The sequence below is a fragment of the Pempheris klunzingeri genome, chromosome 7 (genome assembly GCF_042242105.1).
Source record: "Pempheris klunzingeri isolate RE-2024b chromosome 7, fPemKlu1.hap1, whole genome shotgun sequence".
NCBI lineage: Eukaryota > Metazoa > Chordata > Actinopteri > Acropomatiformes > Pempheridae > Pempheris > Pempheris klunzingeri.
This window is the reverse complement of record NC_092018.1, coordinates 8,250,673-8,266,784: the sequence shown is the minus strand read 5'-3', so window position 1 is coordinate 8,266,784 and position 16,112 is coordinate 8,250,673. Positions and strand designations below refer to the sequence as shown.

Below are 16,112 nucleotides of genomic sequence, written 5' to 3'. Positions count from 1 at the left end.
TATGTATTTTCAGATAGCTTTCAAGACAGAGAGAGTGAGAAGGAGATCTGGATCTCAGGATCTTGTTTTTACCCTTTTAGTAGAGGCTGCCCAAACATGCTCAAGCCATCCAAAGAGACACCACAGAGGAACAAGAGTGTGTGTGCATGTGTGTGTGTATGTCCTGAACTCATCCCCTCTGAAGGCTCTATTGTAGTGGTTGCTGGCATGCGTATCGCTGGCGATAGTTTTTCTCCAGCCCTGGGCCTCACACCATTGTCTGGCCCTTCTGTTGCTAATGGCCTGCTGCTACAGTAATATTCAGCAGACCTTTACCTCTGCATGTGTGTGTGCATGCGCATAGTGTGTGCCATTGCAGTGCATTCAGTCCATGCATGTGTTTTGTCGATGTGTGAAAGTGTATCAGCTTGAGTCTGCATCTTCAGAGTGTGCGTGCGTGCGTGTGTGAGTGTGTATGTGAGATGTTAAATAAGGTTTTTACTATGTTCTGGTTGGGAGGCTGGGGATAATAACCCAAGCCTGGTTAAGCACATACAATGTAGTCTGAATGACAGAGAGAGAGAGAGATTCAGAGAAAGAGAGATTGGAATGTGTGAGGCATAGAGAGACAAGGACTGGTTTGGAGCAGGAATTCAGCACTGTGCCACTGCATGATAGGAATAGGTCTCCATTTATTGTTTTCTGTCACCTTGCAAGGAAGAGATTCTTTTCTGCTCTTAAAAATGTGGCTGTTTTGTGAAGTCAAATTTGGAGGTAACTACACTCAAAGATCTGACAAATCCAACCCAACCTTGAATACATTATATCCTCTCACTGTCTGTCTCCGTTTACAAATATTTTAGTGTAAAGGTTTGAGAAAATAAAATAACACCTGAAATTCACACCAACATGCACAATGGCGACAGATTATTATTATATTGCTAACTAACTAAAAGGGTCATATTCATATCATTTAAACAGTCTTCCTATTTACTTTTATCTCTGCAGAGGTAAAGACCCTCTACAGTGGACCAATTTTGACCCTAAGGAGTTTCTTGAGGACTTGCGAAGGGCAAACTTTCCTGTTGAAAGCTTTGAGGACATGTTGGAAAAGGCAGACGTCGGACACGGCTACATGGATAGACCCTGCCTGAACCCTGCAGACCCTGACTGCCCCCTCACTGCGCCCAATAAGAACTCAACCAAGGTAGGCACACGTGGGCTCAAGCTTTTGGCTCGGAATATCTGTGTACACATGCAACATTTATATGCTTTGGTAAAACATCAAGTCTTTGAGTTTGAGACTAGCTGCTGACAGTCATTTTCTTGCCTGTTGCCTTTAATGCACCAGCCATTCGACGTGGCGCGGGCCCTGACTGGTGGCTGCCATGGTCTTTCCAGGAAGTACATGCACTGGCAGGAGGAACTGATCGTAGGAGGGACCACCAAGAACGGCAGCGGACCCCTGCTCAGGTAACATACCCACACTTACACATACACGCCCTCATAAACACTGCTGTGATCACTGCAGGGCTTATTCTGGAAAGAGTGTGTGTTTTTTGTTCCTTTATGCTCACTCAAACGGCGCATGCATGTGTGCGTGTGCGCTGTGTGCTGTAAATCTTGCAGTCATTAGCAGATTCCAGTGAAATCTTAGAGCTCCAGCTGTTCCTGCTCAGCTCTGGCTGCTCTGCTTGGACACTACCCACTCATACACACACACACATGTGCACAGAATGATCTACTGCCTGGTTAGTTTGTCCAAATATACAGCGATTTGGGGTACATGGACTTAATTCCAGCACAAGCACCAAGACAAAGCTTATAGATTATGTGGTATACCTATGGATATATAATATATACAATTTCATGGGTGCAATAAGCTGTGAGAGAACTCATTACATTCAATTAAGTACTGTATTGTGCACATACAGATTTTATATATTTGTATGTAAATATAAAACATAAAAGTATTAAAAACATGGACATTTTATCAAGCAATAAGAAGCTTCCTTTAATAGGGGCAAGCTACACAAATTATCAAACATTTTGCTAATGGGCCACTTATTTTAAAGTGAAATTGCAGTTTGGGTGGTGCTTGCACATGCAAGTACACACAAAGGCAAACCCTCACATGCATTCACACACATACCGCTCAGAGAGTACAGTGGGGTGCGTTGTTTGTTTTGTGGTTGTGTTTTTTCCTGGCAAGGTTGGGTCATTAGGGTGTCTGTGCGTGCCTGCCTGCCTGCCTGCCTGCCTGCCTGTGTGTGTGTGTGTGTGTGTGTGTGTGGTTTAGTTGCTCTGTCCTTTGGGCTGTTACTGCTGGCACTCAGTTTCTACATTTTATTTACTAACTGCCACCATTACCATGATTATCACTGTATTACAGAGATCATATTCATAAAGAGAACAACCAGTTAATGTCGACTCCTTTGGTTCGTAAAAATTTCACGATCTGAAATCACACCGACTGACTGGACTACTGTTCTTTAAGTGCAGCTTATTCCAAAGTTATTTTTTAAAAGAACTAATCAGTTGTTTTTCTGTATTACTTTCCTAATGTGCATCCCTCATTACACCAGATACCACGGAAGACCAGATTCATATTTTATGGGATCTGGTACTTCCTCTGTCAAATCCAATCTGTAAACTTTCTGAAATACTAATCTTCTGTGCCATCCAACTTTTTTGATTGGTTTGACAAGATGACAACATAAGAGATAAAGATATAGACTGATATTTGTGTTGGCATGTGTGTTCAGCACTGCAGCCATCCATGAGGGGCACACTGGATGGAAAACAAGTTCACTGTTCTCTACCGCTGATTATTTCTTTGGCTCTTGTTGCCATATTATATTTAACTGCAAGAAATCCCAGCAGTGATGCTGGCTTAGTGGCACCTGTGAGTTACCCGGTTTGGGATGAGAAGAACTTTGAATCTGAGGGAGAGCATGTTGGAGGAGGTGGAGAGGGAGAGATAGAGAGGTGGAGGTCAGGAGTTTGGAGTGATAAATCTTTTGGATAAATAAATATGTAAGAACACATTTCCATTGCCTGTAGTGTCTTTTAATGGGTAGGAGAGTGGTAAGAAATGTGACTGTGGTTATGATGATGACAACAATGACGATGATTGTAGTATCAGATCACCGCACTGTATGCTGGCACATTATGTTTTTGAGTGCTGAAACAATATATCATTTACTTGATAGACAGAGAATTTAGGACCAACTTTGATAAACGGAGCTAAAATGGTATTTGATATTGCTGCTTACGTTTTATAGCTCTTGAAATGGAATATATTTGAGGGACTGCTGGTTTTATAAAGCAAGCATTTTAAACATGTCACCTTGGTTCTGGAGAACTGTTGTGGGCATTTTTCATTATTTTATCTATATACTAAAGTCAGTTATGTGTAGCCCCAGTAGAAATGCTTGAGACAGCTTAACTCTGACAGCTCTGAATGTTTGCGCTGTGCGGTGTCTGGCAAATGAAGTCCCATGGCTGTTGGCATCTGCATTATTGGCTCAGTGGTCTCAGATGGAGCAATATTATGCTGAAGGTGTGCTTAACACACCATTGTTTATGATGAAAATTATCCAATATGCTCCAGGCCTTGTGGTTTTGATGGTCTTCATTTTTATTTCTTTCTTCCTTTATAGAATAATTTTTCAGCCTCTCTGTTCCGGGATGTCCTGGTTTAAGAATTAAGTAGATTTCGAGTTTCTATTGTTTTGGTTGGATGAATTATTGAGATTATTCCAACTTTTTCGCCCTGTTTGGTGCTCCTGATAGAGCCTGTTATCTGTTATTAACACCCAATCTGGGTAGCCACAAATTCAAAGCTTGCCCAAGGCACAGCATTTGCACTCCTTTGCTCTAATAATCTAATTTTTTTATGATAGTGGGAATGAAACTTATCATGCATTTCAAAAAAAGTTTGAACCCACGATTTTATTTGTACAATTCAGAGACAACTCATCGCGTTGTTGATCCTCTCGTGTGGACATGATGTTGCCAGTGAAGGCTTGACCTCCTCCTTTTTGTTCTCCCTTTCCATGTTTTCCTCCCCTTTTCCTCCCTCTCACTCTGCCACCCTCCCTCCTTCCCTCCTCTGCAGTGCCCAGGCCTTACAGACCATGTTCCAGCTGATGACTCCCAAGCAGATGTTTGAGCACTTTCGGGGCTACGATGATGTTTCCCACATCAACTGGAATGAAGAAAAGGCTTCAGCTATATTGGAAGCCTGGCAGAGGAGATATGCTGAGGTAAGGGCCAAAACACTTCAGAAAGGAGAGAGAGAGATACAGAGAGATCCAGAGAAGAGAAAAGGGGAAAAGAAAACTACCCTAAATCCTCTACCACCACATTGTAAATCACCGGCCGGATACAGGTGAACATGGAAAGGCCCCATCCAAAGCCAGGGCCCCTGATAGATACTAGAACCACTGTTGGTGTGTGGTAAAGGGCTAAAGCTTCCCTCTCACTGCTCAGTCGAGAGGAGCAATAGAGCAACAGGGTGAGCATGTCTGGAATACATTAAGGGAGTGCTGGATATCTCTCTCTCTCTCTCTCTCTCTCTCTCTCTCTCTCTCTCTCTCTCTCTCTCTCTCTCTCTCTCTAACTCATGTACAAACACACACGCAAACACACTGAAAAGTTCACACACAATCGCTTTCCCAGCTGTGGCCCCATTGGTGGCTCATGTGTGACATCATCTGGTCTTTGTTTTGGGGGGCCCAACCTCTGTTCGACATGGCGTGACCTTGTGTGTGTGTGTGTGTGTGTGTGTGTGTGCGCGCATTTGCAAGTGGTGTGTATAGATAGATAGATAGACAGACAGACATAAGTATGTGTGTGTGTGCACCATCCTCAGGTCCAGTGATAACTGAAATTCAAAGTGCTTTTATTAATGGCAATCGTGAAACAAGAAAAAATATGCCAAATAGTGTGTGTGTGTGTGTGTGTGTGTGTGTGTGTGTGTGTGTGTGTGTGTGTGTGTGTGTGTGTGTGTGTGTGTGTGTGTGTGTGCGTGTGCGTGTGCGTTATGCACGGTTAGGCGTGTCTGCAAGAATAGTGTGCATGTCGGTATGTGCCTGACACATGTGCGAGTTCACACATGGGTGCGAGTGTGTGTGATCTACTGCGTGTTTCCTAATGTGTGTCAGCCAGCATTGCTCCCCACTGAGCAGTAACTGCAGTTCAATGTTGAAGCCATCTGTCTGCCCTGAGATAGTGAGAGCGGATGGGTGATGGTACTATCTGCAGATTCTCCCAAATACCCAAATACCTCCTACAACAGAGGCAGAGCTCATTATTCAGGGCTGCGATTTGTCTATTGTTTGTTTTGTTTTTTAAGACGTACAGGGTGAGATGTACCTATTCAACACCTAGAGACGTACTGTATATTACATGTTATTTATCAAAGGGACTGGAAGTGCATCTGAGGTGTAACCTGTAGTGAATCAGATCAGTGAAATGCACCTCTTTCCTATAGTAATATATACACATTTAAGGGTAGGATCATGTAGATAAAGAAGAAGTTATAACAAAAAGGGTTAATTGCATATTCTAGTGGAAATCAAGCTGTTTGCAAGCGGCAGTTAAGCCTGGAAAGTTGGTACAAATTTACACTGGTGTATTATGGGAGGAGAACATTTTGCATATTGTTTCATTTGATGATTTAAAAGAGTGAGTGGTCGTTAAACATTCACTGAGCTGCTGCTGCTGCTGCTGCACTGTTACTTACATTTTTATGGAAAGTATTTTGTTTATTTATAAGCAGTTTTATCAGTGTTGTTTCATGTCATTCCAAATCTTTTCCATTCCTTAGAAGTTTGTTTAAAGACTGCTTACATGCCTGTTTTTGTTCATCTCTCTCTCTCTCTCTCTCTAGGCGGTGCTGCAGAGTGTGGCAGCAAATTCGTCTCAGAAGGTCTTGTCTTTCACCACCACCACTCTGGAAGACATTCTCAAGTCTTTCTCCGACGTCAGTGTCATCCGTGTGGCCAGTGGATACCTGCTGATGGTGAGAATAGAGCCAAAGAAAAAGACAAATACATTTTTGGAGTTGAACCTTTTTCAAATTTGATATTGAGGCTTTGGGATATTTTGGGTAATGAGTAGAACTTTGAAAAGCCAAAGTCTAGCTTGGATTAAAGAAAAAGGATATGGTAGTTACTTAAAAGAAGAGGGAAGATGTTTAATGATTGACTCACACAGACAACAGGTTGATTAATTAATGGATTACTTTTTTGCTGTTCGTGCCCAGCTGGCTTATGCATGTCTGACCATGCTGCGGTGGGACTGTGCCAAGTCCCAGGGGGCTGTAGGACTAGCAGGAGTCTTGCTTGTGACACTGTCTGTGGCAGCTGGCCTGGGCCTCTGCTCTCTCCTGGGCATCTCCTTCAATGCTGCCACCACGCAGGTAACTCACACACACACCACTGGACAGCCACTATGGTCTGTCAGTTTGTAAAGGCCAATATCTACTCATTTATACTCAAAAAAGACACTAAAAGTCAACCAGCCAGTCTGTACATTGTGGTTATTTATTCATACACTTAGATTATATAATTATCTATGTTAGGATTACAATATATGTTATAAGCTTGTTTATTTCACAGCTTCTAGAGCTGGACACCAAACTGGATAACAAATGACAAATGTCCTAAAGGTTAAATGTCAGTGACAGCATTTTGAGTTAAATCAGGAACTATCTAATCAGAGAATAAATAAACAAGATTATGAATGTTATCATTATCTTTGTTCTGATGTGTTTTGCACTTACTTTCAACCCCCAAATAAGCAAAATTGTGTAGCCTTCTGGGTACTAGGTAAAAACCACTTAAACGTGTTGTGCTGGCCATGTTGCTCTTTGTGGCCCATGAAGGTCATGGGATTATTTTTGCGCCACAGGTGCTTCCCTTCTTGGCTCTGGGCGTTGGAGTGGATGATGTCTTCCTCCTTGCTCACGCGTTCAGTGAGACCGGACAGAACAAGAGGATCCCATTCGAGGTGAGGGAGACATACAAACTCACCCTGTTCCTGCCCCTTTGTCGTCTTATCTCCTCCATAGAGGAATGTGTGAAAGCCTGTCTGTGCCTGTGGTCTAGCATCAAGCAACCCATGTGCCACACACTCAGCCCACTTATCTAAGCAATGCTCTATATTAAATATGTTCCTTTTCCAAAACAAGGCGGCAGCCGTTGCAGTCTGTATTAGATACTAAATTCTGTTTTTGTGTCTTCAAAGCTTTTGCTGTGAATTTTTAGTCAGTAGTTGATCTTAAGGTTAAAACGTAAAATGTATTTTGTATTTTCATAGTGACCATAGCAAGAAATTTTTCTTTACAAACAGATCGCAGCATGTACAGAATCAAACACAACAAAAAGAAAAAACTGCTGCAAGCCAAAGTTTACAAAAGTATAATTAAAGTGTATATTTCTGCAACCTCACTTTTGTTTGTGTGCGTGTCTGACTGTCTTCTGCGTGTGTGTGTTTTTGTGGAGCGGGATAACTTTTCGCCTCCAGAGGGGGAAAACACAGGCATGTATTTGCTTGTGTTTGTTTTCCCCTACTTCCCTCCCCTTCTAGCCCTTGTCTCTATGCCTCCCTCATCCCCCGGCTTCCTTTGTGTGGCTAAGATGAAAACTAAACAGAGCCGAACCTGATCTCTCCTGTCTGACACACACACACACACACACACACACACACACACACACACAGATGCACATGCCTGCAAACACTCTCTGTGTGGTCCTGCACGTCTTCAAATCTTCACACAGTTGCCGACAAACCTTTCAGGCCTTATCATTGCCTTGTTTTTGTGTATTTTCTTAAAGTGGTAATAAAAAGTCCAACAGTGGCCATAATTTAATGAAACATTTATTTGTTTCGAGGGCCAGCATGTCATAATGTTCTTTCTGTCATTCTTTCCTTTTATGTGTACCTCCAATCTTCAAACAGAAGTAGACAGGCCCAGATGGATTATCTAAGAGCACTTCAGGGCTTAAAAAAATGTTGCCATCACTGTCAGTCATATCAGTATTATGATAATTGTACATGATCTCAAGTATTACACATTTGCCTTTGGCTGAAATGTGATCAAAAGAGTTGAGCTTAATTGCTTTTCCTTCCACCTCCCTCTCTCTCTGTCTCAGGACCGTACAGGCGAGTGTCTGAAGAGGACGGGGGCCAGCGTGGCTCTCACCTCCATCAGTAACGTCACAGCATTCTTCATGGCAGCCCTCATCCCCATACCGGCACTCAGAGCTTTTTCTCTACAGGTACGCCCGGTAGTGAGTGTGTTTTTGTGTGTGTGTGTGTGTGTGTGTGTGTGTTTGTGTTCTTGTGTGAGCGAGAGTTCAGTTGTGTGGGGCCTCTTCTCTCACTAATAGTCCTGTTCCAGTTCTCATTGGCTCCAGATTTCTCCAGACCGTTGTTTTATTGATTTCATTCATCAAACTGAAAGTGTGTGTGTTTGTGTGTGTGAGGAGGAGTGTGTGTTTTGTTAAATCCATCCAGCCCTCTCCCTCCCTCTTTGAGGCTGTTTAGTGGTGGGCCCGGTGTCTGTCCAGATTGTGGCTGAGGTCCATGTAACTGAATCCCTCTGTGTGAATGTGTGTGTGTGTGGTGAATATCCGCACGCTCATGTGTATGTGCGAGTGTGGAAACTTGTAGTATCTGTGTGGGAGGTTTGAAAAGCAATAGTGTAGCGGTGTGTGTGTGTGTGTGTGCGTGCGTTTGTGTGTGTGTAAAGGTGGGGGGGGGGTCCAGAGGGGAGCTCTGACTTCTCTAACATCTGTCAGTAATTACAGACGTCACCAGAACATTGAAAACTGGAACAGAAAGAGACGTCTGTCAGTCTGACAAAATGCCTGCAATAGTCACCGAATTGTTAATTCGTACAAACGCTCACTCCGTCACAGCGATACATGCTGTAAAGAGAAGACAGCATCAGATCAAACCTTTGACTTCTGTGTTAAGTCTGCATTTTTGCAGCAGTGTAAGAAAATAGAAGCATAGAGCAAGAAAATACAGCAAAACTACAAAAAACTGAAAATGAACAAATAAGGACAGAACAGGCTTTACTAGCATATCAGCTTGGTGATAATATTGGTTATAAGCCAAACATATTATACATGATTTCATTATTAAGGGAGGTTGCTGTCACTATGTTGGACAGGACAGCAATGGTGTAATGCAGTCTTGTCATTTGTTGATGCAACAAAAGTAAAGATAAAGTAGGTGTAAAGTAGGTTCACCCTGGTGGGCACATCGGTGTGATCCCTGGAGTCTTTGCCTCTTCTTAATTACCTCCACTGGGATGCCTTTAAGCAAGACTGAACAGAAGTTTGACACAAAATCTTAAAATATCTGGACTTAAATACGTTGTCCTATTTCATAAGCTTTCTTTTCTGTTGCTAATCACACACTGGGGAAACATTAAATGCAAAATCGACCCTTGTGAAACATGTAATTCAAACAAACGCGCACAACAAAAACATTCAGTTATAGTGACAAATACATGTGTGCAATTCTTTGCAGGCAAGAAATATAATATACTGTAAGTACTTTGTACACTATTGTAGTTGTGCAAAATAGGTTGTGCAAAATCTCTGTCTTACTCTCGCTCTCACACACACATACACACACTCACAGTGAGGCAAGATGTCGCCACAGAGAGTACAATATTAGCATGTGTGGATAGATGACTTTAGTACAGCGAGTCTGTCAAACATGATCCATTTACCCCATGGGTCTAATCCATGGAGCCTCGCTTTATACACACACATGCCTACCCACACACACACACACACGCACATAGCATGCATACTTTACACTTGTGGTTTTGTGACTGGTAGAGGGCAGTCTTGCAGTAAGGCAGACAATCATGCTGATACCAATCTTTTATTATGGAGCACACACACACACACACACGCACGCCACAACCACAATGATTTGCACTCATGCGTTCAGAAATGTGTGTTAGTATGTGCGTATGTGTCACAGCATTAAGCACGTCCTGTGCACGTCCCGTCCTTGACTCCTCTGTAGCTTTCTTTCTTTCCTCCTTTATGTCTGTCATTCGCTTCCTTCCATCGCTATGAACAAAAAAACAGGGACCTTGTCTAGATAACAAGACGAAAACACATACAGGAACCCACAGATTCATGCGCTGAGGGCAGATGTGGTGATTCATCTCCCCACTCTAGGGTCAGCTAGCGGTCGTTCTGCGCGAGAGGAGTCATACTGTATCTGTCTGGACGTTAGTGGGCCAATTGAGAATTAATTGTTCTACTCTGCTTACTGAGGTTTCTCCTAACTTCATGTCTCTTTTTCTCTCACATTATTTCTCTCTCTTGTTGACTAAGTAGTGAGCCATTGAATGAGGGAGGGCGAGGATGTGTGAGTGTGTGTGTCTGGTTGGTGTTAAGGTGTGGTTTAAGTAGGAGGCTGTACAGTTTTTTAAGCTGCCAGTAGATACGTGTGTGTATGTGCATTTTTGTGTGTGAGTGTGTAAGGGGTGTGTGTTGTCTGTACAGCCACATCGCCTGCTCATCACCTCAGGCCCCGCGGGCCTCCGGCTCCTTGGGTGGTCTGGCACACACACGGGATTGTGTGTGTGTGTGTGTGTGTCTGTGTGTGTCTGTGTGTGTCTGTGTGTGTGTGTCTGTGTGTGTGTGTGTGTGTGTGTGTGTGTGTGTGTGTGTGTGAAGTGGTCTGGCAACTACGCAAGATCCAGATTGTACTCTGGGCAGGGCCCCAACCTAACCCTAACCCCCACCCCCTGCTCCAGTGCACCACCTTCAAATACTTAACCACAACACTGCACTGGCTTCTATTACACACACACACACACGCCTCTCTTTTTCTCTGCACACTCAGTGTTTTTGTCTTGAAAGGAACTAAAAATGTGTTGAAAGGCAATTTTTCCTTGACACTAGCTTATTCAGATTGTGTTATTTTAAGTTATATTTAAGGCTTCCTAGTGTTTATGTTAAGAGACCATAATTCTTTGAGAGCTCACAGCATCTTCCCCATCATTTTGAAATTTGGAACTTGTGCAGAGATGAAGGAATATTCATTGAGAAATATCTTTCATTACATTTAATTACACTTTTGAGGTTTGTCTGGAAAAACTGTCTTGTGTATGTTTTTTTTTCCCCATTGGATTTTATGCATCCATGTTTTTGAAGCCCCAGTTGCTTTAGACTTCATCCCACCAGATCAAAATCAGCAGCCCAATCCTTCTCTTCTATAAAAGCATTTTTTTTCTGTGCTTCTTGCAGGCTGCAGTGGTGGTGGTGTTTAACTTTGCCATGGTGCTGCTCATCTTCCCCGCCATCCTCAGTATGGACCTCTACCGACGAGAGGACAGACGTTTTGACATTTTCTGCTGCTTCTACAGGTGTGTCCGCACATACAGACGCACAAAAAGAAGTTCTTCCATATCTGATGAAGTTAAATGCTTTCTTGCTCATTAATTATGCCCTTTTTATGTTTTCCTGTGATCTCTGATCAGACTGTGAATAACAAATACACAGTTAACTCCAAGATATCTTCACCTCAATCCCTCTTAGTCAAAACCTAATTACTGTTGTCTATTTCTGTCTGGCTTCGTGGTTGTTTGACTGTTTGTTTATCCGTCACAGTCGTTATTAAACTCTACCAGTCTGCCTGCCAGTCTGGGCATGCTTGTTGGCACAGCAATTCTACAGAGGTGCACACATAGTATTAAATTCCCTTGTTGGATCTCAGCTCTATATTTCATGCTGTTGGTAGAGAGAAACAGAAGATTCACAGTAACAGAGGGCTGAAATTTAACACAGTTGATCTTAAAAATGAAAGAATTCACCCATTTAGTCTCTCCATATATTTTCTCACCCAGCAGTTAAAGGTCTGACATTTCTCCAATCACCTTGTCCCTTCAGCCCCTGTGCCAATCGTGTGATCCAGATCGAGCCTCATGCGTACCTGGATGGAGTGGATGGGAGTCGCTACAGCCCTCCCCCATCCTATCGCACTCCTCCTCCCTCATATCGGACGCCTCCCCCGAGCTACAGCAGCCCCCCTCCCTCCTACAGCAGCCATGGCTTTGCCCAGCAGACCCAAATCACCATGCAGTCAACCGTGCAGCTCAGGACAGAGTACGACCCCCGGACTCAGGCCTTCTACACCACGGCCGAGCCCAGATCCCAGATCTCCGTGCAGCCCATCAACCCAGCTCCGACTAGGAGCAACCCTAACAACGACTATTACAACAGCAATGCCAGTGGTAGTAGGAGCAGCAGCAGCAATCATGGCAATCTTAACAACAACAACAGTGGGAGCCGAAGCAATGGGGGATCTCGAGGTTCCGCTACCTTCTCCCATCATCACCCTGCACCTCCTCCTGCTGCCCCGACTTCTAGTGCTAGCTCAGTTCCTCAGGGTGATGCAACCTCATCGACAGGCCAGATCCCAGAGAACAACAGCTCCACACGGGACCTGTTGTCCCAGTTGGGTGAAGGCTCGCTGGGCCTGCGCTGCCTCGAGCCTTCCTGCTCCCGCTGGACTTTGGCCTCTTTTGCTGAGAGGCACTATGCTCCCTTCCTCCTGCAGCCCACCACTAAGGTGAGTTTAGTTTAGTTTAGTTTAGTTTAGTCCCTTTTAGGTAGAAAAAGGAGACAGAGGAGGGAAAGCTTCTGTGTGAGGCAAGAGTGGAGCGAGTGTGCGCTTATTCACTCTGGTGATAATTTGAATGGGAGGGAAAGTCACCACAGGAAATGGTAGGAGGAAATCTGGGCTGGAGGTTGTGGTCATGTCCTATCTGAGTCACGCACACACACACACACACACACACACACACACACACACACACACACACACACACACACACACACACACACCTCAGTCTAGTGGGTGGCCTGTTGTCTGAAAGCCTTCCAGAACTGAAATCATCAAGTGGCCTGTACTTGACATTATTAGAAAATCTTGGTCTTTTCATCACACTGTCAAATGTTTCTCCATATTACCAAATTACTTCATGCACTTATTCCAACACTCCCCTTATTGCTGAATGACTTCAAGGAAAATTTTGGTCTATTACAACCTGCATCCTATTTTCTTAACTTTGCTATGATGAAAGCCTGATGGGGAAAGAAACAAGCATTCATATGATCAGACATGTTATAAAACAAACACTTAATCTAAACCACTTTATTTGAAGGTTTGTTTTTCTCATCCAAATAAATGAAGCTAATCCATACGATGTTTAAAATCCATACGATCATCTGACTGCTTGTGTTTTTTGCTGTCAAAGATCTTTCAGCAGCGTTACTGTTGTAGTTAAGTTAAAATATTAAAGTGCATTGCTTCACTGTTTGCTATTTCCAATGTACAATGTACAACAATTAGATTATGCATTTTATCCATATTTTTGCTCTCCACTCATTCAGAATATACAACGCTATATGGTTTAAGAGTAATTAGTGCCTGCCTACACTCTGTGCTTGCATTAATTGATGATGCTTCATCTCCATCCTTCTTTTTCCAGGTGGTTGTGATTGTACTCTTCCTCTGCCTGCTGGGAGTCAGTTTATACGGGACCACCCAGGTGAGGGATGGCCTGGAGCTGACAGACATCGTGCCCAGAGAGACCAGCGAGTACGACTTCATCGGTGCCCAGTTCAAGTTCTTCTCCTTCTACAACATGTATGTGGTAACGCAGCGTGCTGATTACGCCCAGAAACAGCCTCTCCTGCACCAGCTTCATCAGAGGTTTCACACTGTTCGCTACGTTCTGAAGGAGGACAACGGACAGCTGCCCCGCATGTGGCTTCACTACTTCAGGGACTGGCTGCAAGGTAAAATTAATCTTGATATATGATTACCATCTGAACCAGACCCAAATTGGATTGGGTGACACCAAAGAAAAAACTTTTGACAATGAAGTGGATCAGAGTTAGTGTATGGCCACTTAAATTTAACCCTAATACTGATGTCACAGATGATTTTACCATTAATAGCATTCAACATTTTATTCGAGATCGTTTCGGCATGAGAATAATTTACTTTCTCATGAAACAGTTTTGAGATCATAATTTTCTTCTGTGTTTTGACATGAATCTGCAGGAAACAAGATGTTGGGCAGGAGTTCAGAAGTAGGTGGGATTGCAAAATGTGAACTGACAGTAACCTGATTAAAATCACTCGTGTCTTCCATAATCAGGGTTGATGGAGGAGGACGAAGTGGGAGGCCATATTTTTATACTCGGCCTTAAACAAAATACAGTATGTTGGAGCCTTTTGGCAGTAGAGATGGCTTCAGAGGATCTTGGCATTGCAAATTCAAATACACTCATCCAACTCATACTACTACTTCCTGTCTAATTTTTTGTTTCATTACAATTTATTGCTCAAGAATCTTAGATCCTATTTGCCATGTAATAAGCACTCCACCACACCTTTTAATGTTATGGAACCTTAAAGTAATTTTGTATGATAGCAGGAGTCACCTTGGCATGGGTTGCTGGCTGTAAACCCAGCAGTGACAGCTCCTAATAACAATAAAAAGTGCCACTGAACAAGAATATTATCTTCCACATCAGCCCAATCCAAAAATGGGTTCATTTTCAGGGAGGACTGACTGGCCCCTAATGATAAAACACATTGTGTGAGCCTGTGTGTGAGCCAGCTGGGAACCACACAGAGAGTGTGTGGGTGAGAGAGGGAGAACTGTGTCTGATATTGCTCTCTGCAATGGTGGGACAAATTGGAGCCAGACAGGCCAAGGAACGAGACCCAAAACAACATCTCCCACAGACGGACCACAGCATGGGCCTTGGGGGAGAGCCGAGAGGAGGGGATAGATACACATATGGATTAGAGAGTAGTATAGAGAAGGAGACACATGTTACTGATCTATTCCCTAATGATCGCTTTGAATCAAAAGCAGCAGATTTTAGGCTTTTGAAGTCTTGTTTGGTGGTTGAGAATGGAACCGAGTTATCATATTAAATAAATCAGGCTTATTATAGGGTTAGGGTTAGGTTGCAGTGTTGTGTTATGCTGTCTTGTTCTGTGCTGAGTTGTTGTGTGCTGTGCTTTCTCGTGAACTGGGCTTTGTAAGTGTGTTGCAGGGGAGGAATGAAGCTAACAAGGCACGTAACCTTTCACATCTAACTGATCTGTCTTGTTGTGGTTTCCTGCAGGTCTCCAGCAGGCGTTTGATAAAGACTGGGAGGCCGGCCGTATCACCCTCAACAGCTACAGGAATGGCTCTGATGATGGCGTTCTGGCGTACAAGCTTTTAGTGCAGACAGGACGCAGGGACAAGCCCATCAACTTCAACCAGGTATGTTCAGGTAGATAGACAGGAAGATATGAGGAAGTGTACACGGACTGTATTTGAATGCAGACTTACATATATTGCAATGAATGTTTCATCGTGTTGTATTTACATGTCCATCTGTGTGTTTTGTTATGTAGTGATTGGAACGGGAAGAGCCACACCTGACTTAAAAACTTAATATTTCTATCCGTCTTTTTCTCTTTTCTCTCTTTCTGTGTCTGTCTTCATCTTTTCTCTGTGATGACTTTACCGAGCCCAGGAATTTAAAGCTCTCACTGGGGCTATAGGCTACCCTGCCTCTGAAAAACCTATTAACTCTTCATTTAAACCATATCTCTCACTTGCTCATTGTGTGTCTGATGCACATGCACGCAGTATCAAGACTTGGCATTTTGTCAGTGATTTCTAGATACATTTTGTAGTATGAAAATCTCCTGCAGGCCCCAATGGGTCTATAAAAAAAGTAGCCAATATTATACAGCCTTGAGGCAAATGATCAGAAAGTAATGTGACAGTCACAAAAAAAGGCAAGGAGTTTCATGGAGTTTGAACAAGAAGTTTAAAAGAGATTTAAGTTAAAATAAAGCATCCACCAAATGCAGAAGAAATGCTCCTCCTTCTCCCTCAATTCAGTAATCCACACCATCATGCAAAGTAGCGTATTGTGTTATACATCACAACAAACTGTTACTTTATGTCAACAAAATATGCAGAAATGTTGCTGTCCAGTGTTTTTAGTGCAGTATATTACTTTTTGGGTAGAAAAGCACCCACGTTTCATCACTAGTGCTGTCAG

General features: G+C 43.2%; 1 protein-coding gene across 1 annotated transcript in view; it reads left to right on the top strand.

Annotated features, from left to right (window-relative positions):
* ptch1 (patched 1) overlaps positions 1-16,112 on the top strand; it is a 51,344-nt gene that overhangs the window by 18,912 nt on the left and 16,320 nt on the right. The window contains exons 6-16 of the mRNA XM_070834170.1: positions 988-1,186; positions 1,331-1,452; positions 4,100-4,247; positions 5,876-6,007; positions 6,251-6,406; positions 6,898-6,996; positions 8,142-8,267; positions 11,274-11,392; positions 11,916-12,597; positions 13,520-13,829; positions 15,177-15,319. Of these exons, the coding sequence (XP_070690271.1) occupies positions 988-1,186; positions 1,331-1,452; positions 4,100-4,247; positions 5,876-6,007; positions 6,251-6,406; positions 6,898-6,996; positions 8,142-8,267; positions 11,274-11,392; positions 11,916-12,597; positions 13,520-13,829; positions 15,177-15,319 (2,236 nt within the window). The remainder of the gene's footprint in view (positions 1-987; positions 1,187-1,330; positions 1,453-4,099; positions 4,248-5,875; positions 6,008-6,250; positions 6,407-6,897; positions 6,997-8,141; positions 8,268-11,273; positions 11,393-11,915; positions 12,598-13,519; positions 13,830-15,176; positions 15,320-16,112) is intronic.